The sequence below is a fragment of the Diabrotica undecimpunctata genome, chromosome 8, assembly GCF_040954645.1.
Source record: "Diabrotica undecimpunctata isolate CICGRU chromosome 8, icDiaUnde3, whole genome shotgun sequence".
NCBI classification, from domain to species: Eukaryota; Metazoa; Arthropoda; class Insecta; order Coleoptera; family Chrysomelidae; genus Diabrotica; species Diabrotica undecimpunctata.
The window spans coordinates 135,943,022-135,967,435 of NC_092810.1; the positions used below are offsets into that span (position 1 = coordinate 135,943,022).

Below are 24,414 nucleotides of genomic sequence, written 5' to 3' on the forward strand. Positions count from 1 at the left end.
ATATGCACTCAAAAATGTTTTGCATAATGTAATATTTTCAAAATTATCCACCAAATCTGGTGAAATCTATTTTTTTTAACAAAATACTTTATTATATATATATATATATATATATATATATATATATATATATATATATATATATATATATATATATATAAAATTGTATGTTTTGAAAAAAACAATAAACAAAATTTAAAAGATTAGGCCTTCCGCGTTACAACAGGCTATAACGGTGTTGGTTTCTCCCTTTTCACCTGATTCAAGCTGATATTTGCAATGTTTTTAGATATTTTCTTGTCCTGCCCTATTATTCAGTTGTAAACCCGTCTCAGCCATATTGTAGATGTGTCCAGGTTTATTCAAAAGATCGTTCTTGGTTAGAGTATTTTCTAGCAGATAAAAGTAAGTCTCAACGTCTTTTTTGTTCATACCCAAGGATCGATTAATGGATACCCCTGCTGTTTTTCTCACTGACATCCTTGGGTTTCTCTCCAGACATAACTGCAGCCATGGAAAACCATCTAATCTCAACTCCTTACTAAAATGATGTCTAATGCCTTCTAACGAAAATCCATACTTCGTACATCGGTTCGAGAAGGAAAAAATCCGTTTTTTTTTAAGTTTTAAGATATGTTCGACCAATTTTTTTCACCAGTTACGCCTAACGTGAAGGAGGGTCCAAGAGAGCCTTTCTTTATATTGTCTCTGAATCTTCTTCTTCGTAGAGTGGTTGCCGGTACCCCAAAATTTCTAGCAGCCTCATTAACTCCCATTCTATTTTCATTGACAACCTGAATGGCTTCGGCTAATTGTTGTTCTGTCCAACTAGCTCTGGAACAACTTCCAATGCGCTTGTATTTGGTTGGAATACTGAAAAGAAATGAAAATATTAGTGAGCCATCTCACCTTAAAAATAAGTGAACCATCTATCCTTGTTGTGAGAGGTGAGATGGCGCACCTTCAAAATTAAGCACGTTTGAAAATATACACAATTTTGGGGTTATATATGAAAACTTAATTGTATTTACTTACCTGACACGATACTGTCACTAAAATTAATATTAAATTGAAAGTCCAATAACACAAAGAAAGAATTCGAAAAAAATATTTTTGTACCGTCGGAATCACGTATAAATTGTTATTCACGTAGATATTTATCCGATGAGCATAAACGGTGCGGCGACTTGTTTGATATGAACTCAGCTACATCAGAGTGCAGCTACTTCCATTCTAACGTTAGCGGTAGTGCTGTAAAACCATTGCGCCATCTCACCTTCTCCGCCATCTCTCCTCGAATTAACCTATACTAAAATAATAATTGTATTTATATGAAATTATTTTAAAACAAGAAGTATTATAAAAATGTAAACAGATTATTCAATGTTGTTAATAATCGGATAACATTTATGACTTTTATTAAATTTTGACGTTACGTTAACATAAATCGTTACGAATCGAATCTTTCATTTATAGATATTTTTAAGTATATTTTGTTATTTATTTTTCATGCACTTTTTAATTTAAACCTTCTTCTTTAAGTTCCATCTGCTATCGAAGGTTGGAAATCATCATGGCTATGCGGAGCCTGTCGACTGCCGCTCTAAATAGTTCTGCACCTTAAGTTCTTTAGCCACGATATTTTTCGTCTTTCTACATTCCGCTTGCCCTCTGATAACATGGCCCAAGTACTCAAGTTTTCTTCTTTTGATAGTCAATTTTATTTCAGCTTCATTTCCATTTCTTCTAGTAACTTCTGCGTTTCACATTCTTTGAGTCCATGGTATTCGTAAGATTCTTCTGTAACACCAAAATTCAAAGGCGGCCAACTTATTTAGATGTACTTGTTTTAATTTCTATGCTTCCAAGCCATAAAGGAGAGTAGTAAATACGAAACATTTTTAGGTGTAGCCGTAACCTTATATCCAAACAACAAAAAAACTTTTTAAATTTAAAGAATGATGCAAGTGCTATTTAAATACGTGTCTTAACTTCTTGGTTTGTTCTACATTTAATGTTATCCATGTTCCTAAGTATTTGTAACTATCCAAATTCTCAATTACAGTATCCTCAGCAATCAATTATATGTTTGCATCGGCTGATTTATTCATGATCATGCATTTAGTTTTTTTCAAATTCATCCTTAGTCCGTATTCATGACAGCATTCATTAGATCATTGCATTACGTTGACCCTTATCAAATGCCTTCTCAAAATCTACAAAACATAAGTACATGTTCTAATTTATATCCATGCATCTCTGAGCCAGCACATTCAAGCCGAACAAAGCATCTCTTGTGCCCATACCATTTCTAAAGCCAAATTGTGTGTAAATAATTTCATATTCAAGAGTTTTAACAATTCTGCTGTGTATTATTTTCAAAAATGTGTAATATTTTCATTAAAGCTATTATTCTGTGATCTGAGCGGGATATTGCACTTGACTTTTTGGGTATTGCCACAAAGATCGATTGCAGCTATTGTCTGGGGATTGTGGAAGTCTGATATATTATATTAAAGAGTTGAACCATTACATCAAAAACCTGCTTAGCGTCAATATATGATGACAAGAAATGAATTGATCGAGAGTAGTGAATCAATGTCAAGAACCGCTATTCTATGACGCTACTCGTGATGACGCCATCTTGTGAAAGGTCGCCTCATCATTTTAGTGTAGAGAAAAAAAGTAATACAACGCCAATATAGAAGCTTCGCTTTAAAAATAAATATTGATATCTACCTTTATTTCAAAATTATTTTTTTTATAACTTTCACCAGAGTTTTGAATTTTAGATTGATACATAATTTAATTTGTAGAGCAAAATGCCCGTAGCAGACTTTTTCATAGATAAAAACGTATTCATTACTGGGGGCAGTGGATTTCTAGGAAAACTGATAATAGAAAAGCTTTTAAGATCTTGTCCAGGTATCGGAAAAATATATGTATTGTTAAGACCAAAAAGAGGTAACTCGATTGAAGACCGTCTTGAAAAAATTATCGAATCACCGGTAAGTAATTCTTGAAGATTTATTTTACAAATATTGAAAAAATTAGCACCACATAATCTTTAAATAAGCTTTTACATACATACATACTCAGCGAGTATGTTACAATCCAAGTCATTTCTCGCTCCTTTATTTCAGCTATTTCCCTCAATCCAGTCATTTTGACCTAATTCCCTCGCTGTCGTTGCTTCTTGGTCATCAACATTGGAACTCTTCTTTGGCTACCTTGTTTCTTTCTTCCAACGGGAGCCCACTGCTACATTATTTTCGACCATCTATTCTCTTCCATTTTCTGGAGCTGTCCATATCATATAATCTGCTTCCTAGTTATGGTTTCGCGATGTTACCTGCATCCTCAATCTGATCCCATTGTCTCATCATTTATTATATGTTCGAGCTTAATTTAAATGAATTTGTAGACTTATATACCAATTTGGAAAACCGATATGCACAAATGATTCCTGAGCCAACTGAATTTCGAGAAAATATATTTAGACCAGATAAATTTTAATGCAATATATCGATAACTACTAGATTAAATTAAATTCAGGAAACTGTGTTGGAAAAGACTCAGCAAGACCTTTTTTGTAAAAGACAAAAAACTGAAATTACGAGTAGTGATTCCTAAAATAGGAACCGGTCATAGTTGACCGGCATTTGTGACGAAGTTATAAACAATAGGATGATATTCTTAAAAATATCAAAAAAATTGGTTGAAGTAAATTGAATTTCAAATATCAAAATAGGTATACGTAAAAAAATGTATTTTCTCTGCTTCCAATCAAGCAATTTTCTTCATTTTTTTATCCAACGGATCGAATACAGCCTTTTAAAAACGCATTAGCAAATACCAGACAGGCTTTGGGTTTGTTATAAATAAATAAATTTATTTATACTTCAGTCGTAAGAGACGAAAATGCCACTGAACCTCTAAAAATCCTGCGAACAAGTAATGTTGGACCCCAAAAATATGCAAAAAAGTTTACTATTCGTACCTCCGGCCTCCTCCTAAAACCACCACTCCTCGTAGAAGAAAAAAACGGAAAAAGTCGATTTACCAAAAATAGAAAATATAATCGTAGTAAAAAAAGATTTCAAATAAAAAACGTAGCCAAGAGAATTTTGAATAAAACTGTTTATTAACACTTTTTGTGTAAAATAAACAGTTCTCCCAAAAATACCGCTTGAAGCTACGCGGCTATGCGTGCGAATTCAATTTTAAATAAAATTTGTATCAATTCGACGGTAACAATTCGATATCTTTTAATCAGAGTGCCCTATGGACAAAGATCAAAAAGTGTTTTAAAGGTGAAGAATGTAGCTTTTTTATGCCATTTTGCATTTTGTCGCAATTAACGTTTTACTAGAAAATTTTAATCTATATATATATATATATATATATATATATATATATATATATATATATATATATATATATATATATATATATTATTCATTAACACAAATGCTTATGACTGCTAGACTAATATCTTTATCAATAAATTACAACGTACAAAATCTTATTTTTTTTTTTTTTTTGGTTTCCGGTGTAGTTGATACACAAAAAAAAAATCAAAACCTCGACAAATACCATTATTATCATATTTTTTTCAGCGTTGTATACGATTTAGCTTTTCGGGATAGCGATAACACAAAGACTAATGATCACGCCGAGTTTTGAAGATGTGCGTATGATATCCATAGTGTGCTTAAAAAATTATCTTAACAAAATTAATCACAAATAAGGCTACAATGAAAACAATGTAACCTAAAATAGGGTTTATTTTTGATGGCACAGACTTCTAAAAACCATAGATTTTTTTGTTTTTTAACAACAGAATAAAATGCTGTTTTTATATATTATTTATATATTATATTATTATATATATTATTATTTTATATATAAAATTTTTACATCATAAACGCAAAAAAAGGTGGAATGGGAAAACTTAAAAACTTTGAAATTGATAAAATGATTACTACGTGTATTATAACTACGTTATAATATATTTATTATGTGTCTGTTATTCAGGGGTTCCCAACTAAATTTTTCCAAGGACCCCTTCATCAAGGTACTACAATGACGAGGACCCCCACTATTTCCTAAAGGCCTAAACAAACCTAAAGTTACCTGAAAAGATCCAAAATATGTGAAAACATAAATCAAACTAATGCTATTTAGGATTTATTTGTGAAAATACAGAGTACCTACACAAGAACATTAATAGTTTTAATTTTCACTCCTCATTTATTAATGAGATACGTTGAATTTAACCTTAGAATCCGTTATTTCTGCAATGTTAGGTTCCAAACTTGAAACTTTCACTCTGAAATCTGACCGCATGTCAAGCCGATTCCTATATTTGTTTTTCATAAAGCACATGAAAGAAAATGCTTACTCACACCGATAGGTTGTTGCAAACGGAAGGATTTTTGTCATGACCTTGTCTCCAAGTTCTTTGTAATCCTTGCGTGCTGTTGCCCAGAAGTCTGCTATTTTCTCGCCATTAAAAATGTCCTTCATCGTACCACAACTCGATAAATCCACAAGCTTATCTTGTTCCCCTTCTGTGAGGCCTTGGATTTGTTCAATTGCTTGACAGCTGAAAGGATTTCGAATCCAACCATCCTCAGGGTCAAATTCAGGGAAGTATATCCTAAAAGTCGTGGCTAGGCTGCGTAGGTGCTTGGCTGCGTTGATCTTTATCGAGTCAGGTAAACTCTGCTCTGCAGACTCCATGAACTGTTTCAAATTAGGAAAGTTAGTGAACGACTCGTTTTCAATCCTTGCCGCCCACAGCTGGCACTTTTTTACCGTAGCACTGGTCTTATCTTTAACTTTGAACATGTCTACATTTTTCCCTTGCAAACTTAAGTTTAATACATTTAAGTGTTCAAACACGTCAGCTAAGTAGGCAGTTGAGCAAAGCCAAGAAAAGTCAGTAAAAACATCTGCGTACTTGGTGTCAAGAAGAAAAACACGAACTTCACCTCTAAGTTCAAAAAATCTTGTCAATATCCTCCCTCGAAATAGTCACCTTAGTTTCGTATGAATAAGAAAGTGTTCATGCTCACTGTCAATCTCTTTACACAACAAAGAAAATAATCTAGATTGCAGAGATAGAGTTTTAATATAGTTAACGATTTGAACTACTTCGTTAAGTATCTTCTGCAAAGGTTCAGGCAATGTTTTGGCTACCAACGCTTCACGATGAATACGACAGTGTGTCCATTTCACCTCAGGAGCTACTGCTTTGACACGAGCTTGAAGTCCTGCTTTGTGGCCAGCCATTGATGTTGCTCCATCCGTAGACAAGCCCACACATTTTGTCCATGTGACGTCATGTTATTTGAAAAAATGCAGTACATTCAATGCAGTAAACATATCTGCTGCTGTTGTGTGAAGTAGTTCGCATGAAAAAAGAAAATCTTCCAATATCTGGTCCTCCCACAAAAATCGAACAAGACACAACAATATTGATTTTTTTGTTGGTGCTTTCGTCCAATTGAAGAGCAAACGTGTCGCTCATGCTAAGTCTGACCAGCAATGTATCTTCAATGTTATTGGCCATATCTGAAATTCGTCTTTGGACAGTGTTGTTAGAGAGCGGAACAGTACTTATTATCTTAACAGCCACATTACCCAACATTTTCTTGCACAGAATTATTGCTGATGGTAGTATGTTCTTTAGCAATTGTATGGTTTTCTCCACATTTAACGACAAACTGAGATACCTCATAAGATGCAAGGGTTGCATTTTTATTTACATTTACACCATAGTGTTTAGTAATGTTTTTCGAGATCTTTTAAGCTCTCCGAATGACTTACTTTTGTACTCTGGAGGTTTTGTCTCAAGATTCTTCTTCTTCCTATGCCGTCCCCATTAACGGAGGTTGGCGACCACATTTTTAAAAGCTTCTCTGTCTTTTGCAACGTGGAATAATTCGTCTACAGTCATGTTTGTCCAGTCTCGAATATTTCGCAGCCATGACTTCCTCTTTCTACCTATTCCCTTTTTGCCATCGACTCTACCCTGCATGATGACCTGCAGAAGACTATATTTATTATTTCTTAGTATGTGTCCAAGGTATGCAGTCTTGCGTACTTTTATCGTTCTCAACAATTTTTTGTCTCGACCCATTCTTCTCAGCACTTCCTCATTGGTGACACTGGCAGTCCATGGGATTCTCAACATTCTCCGGTATATCCAAAGTTCAAAGGCTTCAATCTTTTTAACTATTTGCGCTTTTAGTGTCCATGTTTCTACCCCGTACAATAGTTGCGACCAGACGTAACATTCAACAAACCTCAGTCTCAGCGCAATATTCAGATTTTTGTCACAGAACAATTGTTTGAATTTTAAGAACGCTGCCCTTGCCATTTCTATTCGTACCCGGATCTCTTGGTCTGGATCTAATTCTGTGTTGATGTAAGCTCCCAGATATTTATATTTTGTCACTCTCTCTATTTGCTGTCCACCAAGAGTTAGTTGTTCATTATTTATTGGACTCCTTGATACTATCATAAATTTGGTCTTATCTGTGTTGATGTCAAGTCCCATTTGAATGCATTCACTATTTATTGCATCTAGTAAAGTTTGTAGATCTTCTATACTCTCAGCCATAATTACCGTGTCATCTGCAAATCTCATGGTGTTTATGATTTCTCCACCAATTCTTATTCCCTCTTTTCTTTCCCATAAGGCTTTTCTGAATATGACCTGTGAGTACACGTTGAAAAGCGTCGGAGACAAGACGCATCCTTGCCTAACCCCTCTCGCAATCGGTATATTATTTGTTTCTATATCGTTCACCTTTACTACTGCTTTCTGATTCCAGTATATAGCCTTAATAAACTCAATGTCTTTTTTGTCTAAATTGATGTTTTTTAATTCATCTATTAACTTCATATGCTGCACTCGGTCAAAGGCCTTCCTAAAGTCTATGAAGCATACATATGCACTCTTGTTATATTCCCGACATTTCTGCAAGAGTACCGTCAACGTAAATAATGCCTCTCTTGTACCCATGCCTCCTCTGAAGCCAAACTGAGTTTCATCTATCTGCTCCTCACATTTCTTATAAATTCGGTTTTGAACAATTTTCAAGAGAATCTTTAAAGGGTGGCACATTAGGCTTATCAATCTATAGTCATTACATGATTTGGGTTGTTGTTTTTTGGTAGAGGTAAAAATATCGATTTAAGCCATTCTTCCGGGATGTTGCCCTCTACATATATGTGGTTGAGAATTCGGGTGAGTCTCTTTATATTACCGTCATCTAAGGCTTTTAACAGTTCAACTGGAATTTGATCAGGACCCGGTGCTTTTCCTTGTTTTGCATTCTGTAGGGCATTCTTTACTTCTGAGGGTAAAATTTGTAGGTATTGTTTTTCTTCACCTATATCTTGTTCATTTTCTCTCTCGTCATGGAAAAGATGGATTATATATTGTTCCCATACTTCCTTTATTTTGCTCTCTTCAGTAAGTATTTCTCCATTATTATCTCTTGTTATGAGTGTTCTTCTTTGTCTGGTGTTGCCTGTAAGTTCTTTCATTTTTTTATGTAAGTTTGAGGTGTCATGTTTGTTGCTGAGTTCTTCCAATTCCTGGCATTCTTTGTTCATCCATTCTTCCTTAGCCTTTCTGATTTCATATTTGATTTTATTCTTGATGTTTTTATATTTATTTTCATCTTTATTTTTGTATTTTCTTTTTTCAGTTATTAGCTCAACTATTTCCGGTGTCATCCAGTCTTTTTTAGTTATTTTCTCTTCTTCGCCTAGGACCTCCTTTCCCGCTTTTAGTATGGCTATTTTCATATCTGCCCATTCAACGCTTCCTTCAGTTAATTTGTTTATCTCTGCGTTTAGTTGCTGTTGGCAGTTTTGCTGGCTTCATACACTTATTCGAAAGGCTTTCGTAGCAAATTACACATTGAGGTTTAGACTGCTGCTCAGGGCCAGTGAACGTGAAACCCATTTCCAAGTAATCAGAGTTGTATTTTCTAATTTTTGCAGCATTGATCTTGGTCGAATTAGGTTTAAGAGACGCTGCGAGTTGGGTTCAAGCGAAACTGACAAGTTCGGTTCGGGAGTCATTGACTTTTTACCTTTAACATTGAATGCATTTTCTCCCTCTTCGTCTGTAGGTCTATTCTGTTTTAACGATCCACATTTTAACCAACGGTCCATAACGTACGCGTTAAATGTTGCACAAAATCAGACGTGTCAACACGGTCAGGGACCGCACTAGCAATGAACTAACTAACTTACTAACAATAGCCAACTAACATCTCTGAAATGCGAATTGGCTGCAAACAGACAGACAGCGACGCATTTTAACGGCATAAAGCCAAAGTAGGGTCCCATCTAGTTCCAGTGCCAGTGGTGGTGAAGAGGGGAGGCCGAATCTGTCTTACACGAAAATATTTTTTTAGGTTTATAACCAAAATTATAGTTAACATTCTAAAATTTGATATAACTTTAAGTTTGCGCGATATATGTTATTAATTTTATAGATTTAGAGAGAAAAACTTTGTTTTCGCTCTCCTAAAAAATTGGAAATCGTTCTTCTCCCTGGCTCTTCATATACTTTTTTTTATATTTTGTGGACCTCTCAGCCATACCTCGCGGACCCCCAGGGGTCGGCGGACCAACAGTTGGGAACCACTTTCATACTTACCATACTCATAAGTACACACATCTATATAAAATGCAACTTAAGTAAACATTTCAGGACTATTCGCTGAATGTTAAAAAAGTTATGTAGGGAAATATAACTTATTTTTTAAAATACACAAAGTAAATTCCGCGTTTTTTTATTTAAGTTAACAATTCTTGATCTTACAAACTATTAATTAATTTAAAAAATAACCCGAGGACATTCTAATGTACTGAAAAATAATATAGTTATTGTAAACAATTACAAAAAATCATTTAGAACTCGGTTGAAAGATAATAAGTCGACGAATAATAATACTAAGCCCTAATGTACCAAGAGAATAAGAGATAAGAATAAAATCAAATACAGAAATCGAATAAGAATTAACGGGGGAAAACAGTCAAGAAAATAAAAGTATCTCCGCTTACAATGAACTGGACACACTAAGACAACCAAGACACACCTGGACACACTAAGAGATGATTGTCTTTGATAATTATGAATTATGAATGATGATAAGTGAAACCATTTATGCCCCAAAGTAAACTACGCTATGTAATGATCGAAAGGAGTTAAATTCAAAACAAGGAAGTCATCTCAAAAAGATGCGGCTAACATTACATTTTGATTGTAGAAATAACCCAATATTATCTACTAAATAGATACAATACAAAGACATTTGACGGTCTTATTGGCCTCGATAATCTTAAACTTCTGAAAACAAATCTCGATTTTACCCAAGCTACTCTTACTACAGAGCATTATATTCTTCCTATTAATTACTATGTCACAAACAAAGCTCAATTCTATACAGTCCAGCTAGAGCCCCAAACAATTACCCAAGTCAGAGTGTCAGTAAAGGAAACATCAGGTACAATCGTCATCCCAAGACAAGAAGTCGAAGGTGATATCCTAAGAGAAACTCTTACCATCGCATGTAGTCAACTTGCCTGGACCGAGCTAGTCAATAACACCGATGAATACATCCAAGTAGCATTAACTGATCCGATAGAACCGATCATCTTAATACAGAAGAAGAATCTCACCTTAAACGACTGTGCAAGAAGTTTGCAGAGATATTTCATCATCCAGACGATCCTTTAACATTTACTAACCAAATAAAGCATCATATACGAACCAAAGACGAAGTTCTAGTTTATACCAAGTCATATCGGTATCCAAACATCCATAAAGAAGAAGTACGTAAGCAGATCACTTCAATGCTGGATCAAGGAATCATCAGACCGAGTCAATCAATATTTTAGAAAATCTCCGTCACTGTTCTATGATGATATATTAGGTTTTATCTCGGGTTTAATAAAATTTGTGATGTCAATTATTTTCAAATGTACTATAATTTTATTTTGGTAATAAGTAGTTTTCTATTTCAGATATTTAATCCATTGCGTCACCAAAATCCAGATGCGCTGAAGAAACTGATCCCCATTAAAGGCGATGTTTCGGAATTAAATTTAGGTTTGAGGATTTTAATTTACTGCTTATTGATATTTTTATTATTATTATATATATATATATATATATATAATATATATAATATATTATATATATATATAATATATATGTATATATATATATATATATATATATATATATATATATATATATATATATATATATATATATATATGTTCCGAAAGGTTTCCGGAGTTAGTACAATTAAACCTAGAGCTAATAGTATTACTATTACAGGAATTAATATTAAACTCAACAGTTTTCCGGGTCGAACCGCGTAGATTATCATTGCGCCGAGCTTTCGACATCCTCTTTGATGTCTTCTTAAGGACTACCGAGGTCTCAATCTCCCGAGCTCACAGACAATACTACACTGATGATTAACCAATGCAGTACGTAATTTTTTTTAAAAGTGATATACAAGGATAATATTGGTGAATCTCAACTTTCTCTAATAGATTTACTTAAGGGGGTATGTTCACGCCACAGGTAAAATGAGTGGCATTTAAATAAACTAACGTTTAACAATTCTTTGATGGCAGCACGTGCATCAAATTCTAATATTTTGATTTTCCCGAAATTTAATCAAAGAATATAGACGCTTAGCGATTTTAGTAGATTTAGTAGATAGTAGTAGATGTTGCGGCACTTGGCGCTGGGAAAATTTTACCGACCGTGGGAAAAAGCGGCATCCTTTGATGTTTGCACCTGCTCAGGTGTTCGGGTGACATCACGCGTACTGACAAGTCGAATCATTTTTTCTTTTCCTTTCTTTCGTCTTCTTCTTTTCTTTAGCTAATCTGTTTTTCATCTCATGTTACCTTCTTCTATTCACTAATTGAACGTCCACTGCTTGACAGGGGAACCCAATATTTTATACACTGTTACATATAACCATTGGATAACCATATATTTCCATTGGAGTTGGAGATTTCGTAGTTGTATCCGACTACGTCGACAGCTTTCCAGGAAAATTCGATGGATTTGTAAGAGGCAGTAATAACTGTTACGGTTGGGTGCAAGTAATGGTACTTGGTGAAAGAAGTTTGTGGCAATGGCCCGAAGTCCCCGTAAGAAAATCCTACCACCTGGGTAATATTGATTTCACAGAGCCATTGGAACTTGCACATAACCGATATTTCTTTCCAGATTTAAAAACAAGCTTGTAAATTGTTTTATTGTTCATTTTTTGTTTAAAAATGATGTTCTTTGTAAACCTAGGGTCCTATGTAGAGTTTCATTTTAGTTTTAGTTTTTTTTTTGTTTGAAATTTAAATAAATATTTTTTAACTAATAAAATGTTTATTTATTATTCATCTTGTAGGGTGACTTAAGCCCAAACACTAATAATCACAGAGAATTAATGTAAAATGTAGTTTGAGACAAAGTCACACGACACCAGCGGGTGACTTTGCACACCACATTTTTATTTTTTTTTTGTAATAAAGTAAGCGCTTCGTTGTGTTTTAGTGTAATTTTGTAAAAAAGTAGTTAAAGACTCAAAAACAAATAAATTAAGAAACATACTTTTATGTATTTAGAATACTGAAATCTACGTTCAAACTTCGAAAGTGAGTCAAAGTCACCCGAAATTACGGTATACCACCTTAATAAAATTAAACATCTCAAATTGAAATCATTATTTCCTTACACCATCATCATCATGATCATTTGGCTCTACAACTCTATGTGAGTCTTGGTCGCGTTTACTATATGCCTCCATTGTTGTCGGTCCTGAGCAGCTTTATTTCTGAGCAGAAGCGGAAAACATCTATCAACAAAAGTTGCTATCAACAAGTCCTCGTAGACACTTTGGCCTCAGGACTAGCAACCTCCAGTGGAGTCTTATGTTGCCATGTTATCTATTCCTGTTGTAACTTAAACATCTTAGGGCCGATTGTTTAAACGCTAATCAAAACTTTAAAACGCTAATCAAAACTTTATTGTAATCAAATATTTAATTACCATCAAATACGTCTCAGCAGCTGGCAAAATTATAAAAAATTGCTTATTATTATTATTGATTTGTAAATAAAAACATGAAATTAACATCAGAAAGGATTTAATTATGGTTTATTTGAAATCAAAACACAAAATAATAAAATTAAGTAAAATAAATCTAATAAATTAAATAATAAGTCAAAATAACCTTAAAATGTGACGTATTTGATATTAAATAAATATTTGATTACTATCAAGTTTTGATTAGCGTTCGGACAATCGGCCCTTAGTATATAAAATCAAATAATGTAACTCAAATTTAATTTAACAACATTTAAAGGGTTTTTACCCAAGTCTTTAGTGGCCCAAAACATGTACATCCAGATAGCACTGATGATGGAATATTAATTCTGAAAACGTTCTGTGATGTAGCCGGATAGGGTGTTTTAATATATACCTTTTATAAAGGAAATTTAAATATTTTTTTTTAATAGTAGAATTATTCACAAATACAGTGTCTATTGTAAATACTCTATTGTTGTATAATGACCACAGTGAGATCGGGTTAAAAAAAATTACCTGAATATGACCATTCAACTTGAAAATTCTTAAATTCTTCGACCTTATCAGAGGGAACTGTTAAATATAATTTTTGGGTGTAAAGATGACCATGATATGCAGGTAAATTACAATGTTCTCAAAATATGTATTTTTTTCAAAAACTGACAAAATATGCAAAATATGCACATGTATGCAATTTGCATATAATTCGCGCTCTAGTCATCTATGTATAAAGCCCTCACAACTTTTGGGCTATAGCCTCGTGCGGATTTATTTTCTTGTAGCTACGGCAATGTCTTAATTAAAATATCGCTTATTTTAGGTATAAACAAAGAAGATCGCGAATTACTAGTTAACACTGTAAATATAATATACCATTCAGCAGCATCAGTTCGTTTCGATGACTTCTTAAAAGACGCACTCATTTTAAACGTTCGAGGAACGAGAGAAGTGGCAAAATTAGCTCTGGATTTAAAGAATATTTCAATATTCGTGCACATATCAACTGCTTACTCCAATTGTGATAAATTTGTAGTAGAAGAGAAACTTTATCCAGCCCTTGCTAACTGGAGAGATGCTATTATGTTAGCCGAAGAATGTGATCCAAATACATTAGAGGTTTTTTCTCAAAAATATATTTCTCCATTACCCAATACATATACATTTGCAAAATCTTTGGGAGAACATGTTGTCAATGAATTATGTCAAGGAAAAATACCAGTTGTAATAACAAGACCCTCTGTAGGTAGGTAACATTTAATGTTTTTTTTTTCTACTAGTATATCAATCCAGAATAAAATGGCCAATTCCCCAATGCCTTTAAACTAAATATTAAGAAATATTATCAAAATTGCTGCACTATATATACAAAAATTTATTTTTTTTTATAATTTTGAAAACTCAGGAAGTTTTTCCAAGTTAACGTTAACTATACTTCTATCAATAGAGCTTTTAATTTAACTTATCAATATTTTTTAGTATTTTAATACTTTTTTGGGAGAATTACCTCTCAGAATCGCCAAAGCTACCTCTCTACAAAGTTTCAGTCAATTTAGAGGAAATTGAAACGTCAATAAACGTACTTTAACCTTTAAATACTTTAAAATGCCACAAGAAACAAGCTTCACAACAATATTCATCTTCAAAGTTCTTAAACATGTATTCAAAATATTTTTTTGTTCTTGTTAAGAAGACTACATCATCTGCGTATGCTATACATTGCTGTTTATAGCGGAAAATGGTACCCGTAGTTTGGATCTTTCTTTCATTATTGCCTCCAATACCAAGTTTGCCTCCAAGACAAAGTTAAAAAGATCAGTAGAAAGTGTATCCCCTGGTCTTAATCCTCTTGTAACCGAAAACAGATTTGACATACTTCCTTCTATGACCACTCTATTTTTTATACTTTATACAACTTTTCCCGATCGATAGAGTCATACGCCTGTTTAAAATCAATGAAGAGCATGTGAAGTCCTAGGTTTTTTTTAATATAACTGTTATTTTGTATCAATTTTAAGGTAAATATTTGATCCACTGTCGATCTTTCTGCTCTAAACCTTTCTTGGTATTCACCTACTATGCCATTCTCGTTCTTATATTTGCTAATATTTTGTACATAACGTCTAGTAGTGCTTACCCTCTGTAATTTTCACAAAGGGTTCTGTCACATGTCTTATGTATTGGGCAAATTACGGCATTACTCCATCTCTGTGGCATTTTCTCCTATATTCACACTCTCAGTATCAAATTACATAGTTGTTTTGCAGTGTTACCCCTCATTCCTTTAAAATTTTCGCCGCAATTCCATTCTCCCCTGCGCTTTTTACCGTTTTTAAGCCATTTGATTGTTTCCTTTATTTTTTGTTCTGTTGATTCCTTTACGTACTCCTCATCATTATCCTCTGATTGGCCCATTGCCTCATCTTTTTGCTACTGTTCTTCATTATTTAGTAGTTCTTCTTCAAAATATTGTGCGCATCTGTTTAATTTCTCTGCAGTATTTCCAAGTAGCAATCCTTTATTCTTACAAAAAATTGTTTGCATGTTATTTGTTTGTCTGTTTCTCTGCACTTCTAATTTCTGATGGAAAATTTTTATTTCTTTGCTAATGTAATGCTCCTCTATTATTTTTAATTTTCTTTCCAAATATTCTCTCTTTTTTGCCTGCAGATTTTTTTAGCTTCTTTCCTTTTCTTCTCATGTTCTGTAATTGTTTCTTAGGTTCTATTATTATCTTTTTCTAACTTTGCCTTATTTGTTACCATTAGTGCTCTTTTACATTCCTCGTCCAACCAGTCTTCTTCTCTCTTCGCTCCTGTACTGCCTAAGCAAACATTAGCTGATAGATAGATAGCTGGTAGATCTTGTTTAAGTTTGTCTATTACCAATATATAATCACTACTGGCATCTGCACCTCTATAACTTCTGCAATCTCTGATAGCTCTGGCCATGTTTATTTTCTATTAATATGTGATCGATTTGGTTTTTCTGCCCATCTAGGGATATCAACGTTACTTTATATATGACTTTATAGTCGAATTATGTACTGACTATCTTCATTTTATTCTCCATTGCAAATTTTATCAATTTTATCCCGTTTTGGTTGCTTTCTTGGTGTAAACTTTTCCCTCTTGTTATATGCCTGTAAAGTACCTACTGAATTTTGCATTTAAATCTCCCAGGGTTAATTTTATGTTGTATTTCGGTATTTTCTCCATCATTTCTGCTAGCTTTTCGTAGAATTCGGCTTTAGTTTCCATATCTTTTCCTCTGTGGGTGCGTGTACGTTCACAATACTTATTTTTCTATACTTTTTACGTAACCTTAAGTAATATATTATGTCTGAGATCGGTTGAAAATCTACCACCAAACTTTTGATTCTATTATTTACCATAAATCCAATACCAAAGTATCTGTTAACTCCTCCACTTTTAAATAGAGTGCTCTTCCCTATTTCTACTATTTCATTTCCTAGTTGTTTTGTTTCTTGCAACGCTAGCACGTCTAATCCATATTTTTCCATGGTATTTGTTAAGTTTTTTAGTACTATTACTTCGTATGTACTTCTGACGTTCCACGTCCATATTTACAGCTCACTTCCTCTTTGATCTCCAATCTCCTTAAATGTTTGTTCCCTATTTATATCATCCTCGTACCTTTTCTAAGTTTCAGAAGGCGGACTTTTGCTTTGAGGCTCATATTCCTATCTATATTTCTTGGTCATATTTACTATAATTTATTAAAAAGTGTTCGACTATTAATCGAACATTACACTGATCACATATCGGTGGATTATTTTTTGTGAAAAGCAACGACGTAAATATTACATCGTTGGTAAAAAGGTAAGAGTGTGTTAACTTGGTATATCCTAGACTTAAACGCGCAAGCACAATTTATTCGCGCCTGTAAAGCGACGATGAAATCCACAAAAAAGCTGTATTTTTGATTCTATTCAACTTAGGATTAGTTTAAAATCACTCATCCATTTCGTCACAAGCACAACACATTATTTTTAAAATAAGCTTTTAAGTGACCGGGAACACACCTGTCGATAGGCTCCGGATAATCGCTTAAAATTGCCTGTCATGCAGTCCTGTCAGCTTCTTCGTTCCCCGTTATTCCGACGTGTGAGGGTACCCACAAAAATTTAACTTCTCTTCCATATTGATGAGATTGGGACAGCTGGTATTTTAGTAACAGATAAAAGAAGCTGTATCATAGGAAAACGATGGAAAAATCCCATCCCAATACAATGTTCCATTTAAGAATCTAGTTGAATGTTGTTAACAGATTCGGAGTTGGAGGATGCTGAACGATTGTCTACTGAAGAGTCACAGTTTAAGTTAGATATATATTTCCTTACCCGGTTGAGTAGTTTTTTTTGTAAACTACTTAGCCGGTTTTGTTGGTCTATTATTTGAACATTACTGGCTGCAATTTTGCACCTCAATGGCTTAAAAGATAGAGTAAACCAACCATACCAGTTGTCAAATCTTTAACGAATAGTGTCGGGTGAGCCTAAGACATTATCAGTCATTAAGGTTATTTAAATTACAAATCGAAACCATGTGACACATCTAACTTTATTTTTATTGGTAAACAGACTAGTAAATATGTCAGTGTTTGCACCGAAGTCGGATGTGGACATCATGTCGGGTTTTGCATCTAGACCTTGTTTTGTATCCTGAATATTCCGTATGAGTTGTCTACTTCTATTCAAACTATATAGAGTGTGTCAATTTTAAAACTTACAATGGGCTATATCTCACGAACAAAAGTTGATATCGAAAAATGCTTGAATCCGTTTCTAGGATAGTAAGGGGAAACTAAAATTACATGAAAGAGAACTCACCCCATCAACCCCCTAGGCCCCACTCATTACAACCAAAAAAGTTTAAATTGCAAACACATTCTTATGATACATCATTAAAAAGACTATAAAAAATGCTATCCAATGGTATAAATAATAATTATACAGGGTGAAGCAATAATTGTGAAACTTTGGCTTAAATGGAAAATTTAATGAGGTTTTTTTGAACTAAAAATTTGGTAAAAATGTCAATTAAGTAAATATTCAAAGTAGGTTCCATTATTTTGTAAACAATAATACAGCCTATTTTCAAATTCTGCACGAACTTTGGCAAATGCTGTTCTAGTAATAGCGCGACATACTTGCGTAATTCTTTCTCGCAATTCCCCAAGTGACGCAAGTTGAGTTTTATAAACAACTGGCTTAAAGTAACCTCATAGAAAAAGTCAGCAGGCGGTAAGTCTGGTTACCTCGGTAGCTACTCAATAGGACCTTTCCTTCAAATCCATTTATTTGGATAATTTGTATCCAACCAGTGCCTAAGGGGAGCTACATAGTGAGGAGGTGCTCCATCCTGTTGGAAGTGTAGCAAATCTTCGTCTAGAGCTAGGTTGCCTTGATCGTCTCTTTGGTTCCCTAATTCATGCACAATTAAAGATTCGATGATGTTTTTCAGCATACCGAGATAAATGTCGCCACTTAAATTGCCTAGTATGAACAAGGGGACAATTGTAGCATCACCTAATATTCCTGCCCAAACATTCAGTTTTTCAGAATATTAAGTGTGATTTTCTCGACAGTTTTGTTTATTTACATCACCATTCAGCATAAAAGTATATTCTTCAGTAAAACAAATATTTTCGGTTCAAGGCGAATTCTTTCAGTCATGAGTTCACAAAACTCAATTCGTCGCTTTGGATCATCATCGCCTAGTTCTTGAAGAATTTGTGTTTTGTACGGATGAAACTTATGTACTTTCAACACCTTTATAAATGACTTATGTAAAAGTCCTGTCATTGCAGTACGTGCACGGGTTGATGTAATAGGCTCTATTGCAAAATTTCCAAGGACCTCAATTTGGGATGCTTTATTCAGTAATCTTGGAGCATCCCTTTTTTCTATTTTGCACTGATCCCGTTTCTTTAAACTTTTTAACTAAATCGCGGACGTACACGTGACTTATATTTTTGTCCGGATGTCTTTCCCGAAATATTTGAGCTGTTCGTAAATAACACTGGTTCTGGGAGACAAATATGAAAATGATATCCACGCGTTCGAGTATACTGTAAATTATCGTGAGAACTACAGCTGAATGACAGTACCCATCGTAGAAATGATGAAAATTAACGACATTTAAAATTCTCAAATGAACCAAAAATTATTGAATCTGACACAACCCAAAAAGCAGATGTTTTCAACTTGTTTTGCAAAAACGACAAATTAAGTTTTTATTTAACAAAAAAAATTCCGACGGACACTTATTAAAATAATAGTCCGAGAAATTTATTTATTTTTACGCACAACAGTCCGTTAAGGCCTAGGGCATTTTTTTTTAAACATAAATCTAATATTAACTAATTACAATTATTTTAAACAAAACTTTAAATTAAATATGTATATACAACATTCTTAACTGTTCTGAAGGACCTGGTGGACAATATTTCTCCATTCGTTTCTATTTTGTGCATTTCTTTTCCAGTCCCTCACCTTCACGTGTTTAAGGTCTTCCTCCACTTTACTAATCCACCTCGTTCTGGGTCTACCTCTTCTTTTGGGGCCGATTAGTTTTCTGGTTATTACTAGTTTAGGCATTCTGTTTGCTGCCATTCTTTCCACATGTCCCAACCATCTGATTCTTTGTGACTTGACGAACTTAGTAATGGTTAGTTCCTTGTATAAAGCCATTAATTCATTATTGGTTCTTCTCTCCCAACCATCTTCTGTCTTCCGTCCTCCGAATATGCGTCTCAATATTTTCCTTTCCCATCCTTCCAGAGTATCCTCTACCTTCTTATTTAATGTCCATGCCTCACCGGCATGTTACTGTGGGTCGAATTACTTTTTTATATATTCTGAGCTTACCTTGTCTAGAAAGGCAAGCTCCCCCAAAAAGCTTCAAGCTCCCATTTCTCTTTTCTATTTTTATCGAAAACTACACCCAGGTATTCAAATTTGTCCACTCTTTTAAAACTATATGTTTTACCACTTACATACCTCTCACTAAAGTCTTCTTTTTCCCTTCTGTCCCTCCCATGATCATATATTTGGTTTTGTCTTCATTTAGTTCCAATCCGAATTTCTGTGCTTCTTCAATGATTTTCTTCACAACTCTTCTTAATTATTTCTCGGTTTTTGCTAGGATCGTTAGATCGTCAGCAAATGCCAAGCACTGGTGCTTATTATTCATGATCGTTTCTTCCACCTTCATGCTGCATTTTCTGATTACAGTTTCTAACACTAAGTTGAATAATGTAGTGGATAACGGATCTCCCTGTCTCAAGCCTTTTGCAACCGTAAATTAATCTGATATATGACCCTGCCAAGCAATTTCACACGTAGAGTTATTTAGGGTCATTTTAACTAGCCGGATCAGTTTCTTTGGTATACCTAAATGTTCCATTGCTCGATACATTTTGACTCTATCGACTCTATCATATGCTTGTCTAAAATCTACAAACAAAACATGCAGGGTAACTTTACCTTCATAACAAGTCTTTTGTATCTCCTTTAATGAGAAGATTTGGTCTATAATAGATCTGTCCTTTCTAAAGCCGGCCTGATACTCATGTAGGATTGTTTCCGTATAGCAATTTAGTTTATTTCTCAATATTCTTGCCAAGATTTTGTATACCGTGTCTAGTAAGGCTATACCTCTATAGTTATCACACTTCAGTTTGTCTTCTTTTTTATGCAGAGGGCATATGCGGGCCTTATACCACTCCGATGGCATTACTTCCTTTTCCCATACTTGCACTAGTAGGTGGTATATTTTTCTTTGTAGTTGTTCTCCACCAAACTTGATCATTTCTATGCATATGTCATTTTTACCAGGACTTCTGTTATTTTTCATTTCTTGTATTGCTGTCACCACCTCCTCCTCTGTAGGCTGCCTTTCAACTATCGCATCTTCTCCAACCGTCCAGTTGTTTACTGCTTCGTGCTCCACCCCACCATTTAATAATTCTTCAAAAGGTCCACCATTCCGTCATTATTTCTGCCGGATCGCTAATTAAATTTCCGTCTTTACCTTTCATATAACTACAGTGGCTTTGATAACCTTTTCTCATCTTTTTAACTTCTTGATAGAACGACCTCACTTTTTTGCTTTTAAACTTCTCTTCTATCTCTTTTAATTTCAACTCATTGTGGTATCTCTTTTTCCTTCTACACAGAGCTTTCAATCTTCCTCAAAGTATTCTATATTCTTGTTTATTACACTATCTATTATCTGTTAATATTTGTTGTCTAATCTTCTTCTTTTCCTTTGCTATCGCCTGACACTCTTCGTCAAACCAATCTTTGTTTGTACTTCTCTTGGAGTCGCACTTAACTATTTTCTCGCTAGCTTCTCCTACGGCAGGGAAATAGCATTGCAAATACAAGTCATAGTAAGCCGGCTGATATTAACACCCTGTATAATTATTAAACAATAATTATACAGTGTCATCAACAGAATCAACAACATCCTCATTAAATTTTCCATTTACGCTAAAGTTTCACAATTATTGCTTCATCCTGTATAATTATTATTTATAGCATTGGATCGCATTTTGTATAGTCTTTTCAATGATGTATCAGAAGTAGGGGTTTACGATTTAAACTTTTTTTACTATCCTAGAAACGGTTTCAAGCATTTTTCGATATCAGCTTCTGTTCGTGAGATATAGCCCATTGTAAGTTTTAAAATTGGCACACTGTACTTTTCAAGTCGCTATAGATTACTTGTAGAATAATGTATAAATTGCCGTGTTTAGCATTTAGGCACTTGATTTATAGACAGCTATTGAAGCGAAGATTCTATACTGGCGTTGTATGCCTTTTTTTCTCCACAGTAAAATGCTGAAGCGAGCGTCACGCAACTAGTGCCACAAGATGGCGTCACGGGTAGCATCATAGAATAGACTTTATTAGATAAGTAAAAATATATTTTGTTTTTTTTTTGCAGTAATTCACACACTATCCGATCCAATTGAAGGATATACCGATAATTTTAATGGACCAAATGGATTAATTACCGCTGCAGGAACAGGTAATTTATTGTAGTAAATGATTTCTACTGTACTTATAGAAATATTGATGTAATTAGTTAACTTGTAAATATTATTTCCATCAAACAAAATTGTGTTCATCTGTGACTGGACTATTTGTTTATCTCTCGAAACCTAATAGGCGAGCGGTTTACCCCTCAAAAGACGCTTAGAAACAGAATATACCGACTAAAATTCTTTTTGCATTTCTAATGCACCAAACCTTTTTTATTCGATTCTATATATTTTTCCAAGATGAAATGTATTTTTTTAAAATTTTTACAAGCGGGACGGCAATTGTTATTAACAAATAACTTATACAAAAAAGCAATTTCACCGAATTGCTTCGGAATCAATTTTTTAGGTGTATCTCATCAAAATAAACACTTTTTCTCTCTTGATAATTTTTCGAAAAATGCTTCCTTTTCGAGTTATTTGCATTTTTTTGTTGAAAAAATGCCTTAATTAGTGATTTTTGGGATTTTTTTTCTAAAAAACTACTAAATGAATTGCAATTCTACAAATAGCTTTATAATCTTTAAACCGTCGAGTACAAGTTAGAATATTTTGACAAGGATATTTTTTTTCTATCTTGCTAAAAACGTGGACCCAAATATTTCGAATATGCCTTTCGAGCAGTCTACCGCTAAGTGTGTACAGCGGTTGCGGCGATACAGGCGTGCGGCGCGTAGAAATATTTGTTTAGATTTAAAAAATTAATTCAATACAAATATTACGTACAATTTATTAAAAAAAAAAAGATATTTCTAATTATTTTTATATAGTCATATTATAATTAAAACAATTAAAATTAATTTTTTACAATGCTATAATAATGTAATTTTTCTTTTAATATACGTGGTGACTATATTATCGAATGTTTTATTACAGAGAAATACATTTAGCAATATATAATTAATTTTCATTGAAAAATATAATAAAATTAAAATATAATATTAATTATACATCGTTTTCATTGTCAATAATTTGAAAATTTTCGTCAACAGCAACAGGATTTCCATCTAATAAGCTGATTTCATTGTCTTCAATAGAGTCGTCTTTAACATTTTTACAATTCTCTGGTGTACATGCACATACTGCGCAGCATTCTAAATTATAGGAAATACAATTACAATTTTTCGTAGAACATTTTCCGGTACATGAGCAGAAATACTTTTGTAACATATCTAAACTTGTTTCGTCTTCAAAATAATTAAAATCGAAACAATTATTTTCCATTGTCCAACCATGGGTTAATGGATCAAGAGATGAAATAATATTGTTTTTTGCTTGAATCCATTCATTTATTTGCCACTTTGCTCTTAAGTAATGTTAAGTAATAATGCTGGTTTCGAAGGTGGTAATTTTTCATTAGATGCATTTTTTTTTAATGCAATATTATATCTTAATTCATTTATGGATTCATGATATTTTTTAAACTTATTTTGAGGGTCATACAGTTTAGATAAAAATAGAGTCAAAACTGTAAGTCCTTCATCTAAAGGTAAAGTAGGCAAATTTCTTAATTTTTCCAATTGACTATCCGTTAATTTCTGCAAAGCTTTATAAGCCTTCTTTTTTTCCCATATCATAAAATGAACTTGTGGTATCACAACCTGTTATAGAATGCATTATTAGGATACTGTTGCACATTATTTTTCCAATTTCTTTTGCAATTTGATGTACAGGTATATATCGAGAACGATCCACATTTTTTACAATATTTCCTGTGTGAAACCATAAAAGTGGTTCACTTGTGAAATCATGATAATGAGATAAAAGTAAAATAAATATATCTGTGTCTGGAGATTTAACAATAATTTGAATTTTTTTATCCAAATGCTGCTGTTGTAATTTAAAAGCGTGAAAAATAACCCTAGTATCTGCTTCTAAGTGATTACATTCTAAATTTGAATCATAATACTGATTATTTTCTATCACATATGCTTTACTGCGAGGTTCTAAAGCACCAGAAATAATCAACTTTTTATTGCTTTCTATTGGTAAATGAATATTTTTTTTAATATAATTTCCAATGAATTCAACTAAATTAGATTTACTAGTATTATTTCCAAGGATATTTTTTAAATTTTGCGTTGATTGACCACCAGTAATGTTGTGTTCTTTATTTTGATTGTTATTGGCATACCTACGCATCCGCTCCAACTCTTTTGGATTAATTGATGTGCTATCATATTTGTCATAAATCAAATGTA

The 24,414-nt window shown here is 33.4% G+C and overlaps 1 protein-coding gene across 3 annotated transcripts in view; it reads left to right on the top strand.

Moving 5' to 3' along the window:
• LOC140448608 (putative fatty acyl-CoA reductase CG5065) overlaps positions 1 to 24,414 on the top strand; it is a 50,655-nt gene that overhangs the window by 7,841 nt on the left and 18,400 nt on the right. For 2 of the 3 annotated variants that reach the window (XM_072541701.1, XM_072541700.1), the window contains exons 2-5: positions 2,817 to 3,008; positions 11,059 to 11,143; positions 13,965 to 14,387; positions 22,117 to 22,200. In XM_072541701.1, coding sequence (XP_072397802.1) covers positions 2,823 to 3,008; positions 11,059 to 11,143; positions 13,965 to 14,387; positions 22,117 to 22,200 — 778 coding nt within the window. In that variant the 5' untranslated portion in view covers positions 2,817 to 2,822. Of the gene's footprint in view, positions 1 to 1,920; positions 2,040 to 2,816; positions 3,009 to 11,058; positions 11,144 to 13,964; positions 14,388 to 22,116; positions 22,201 to 24,414 lie in introns of those variants that run through there. The other variant, XM_072541702.1, reaches the window with a different exon arrangement.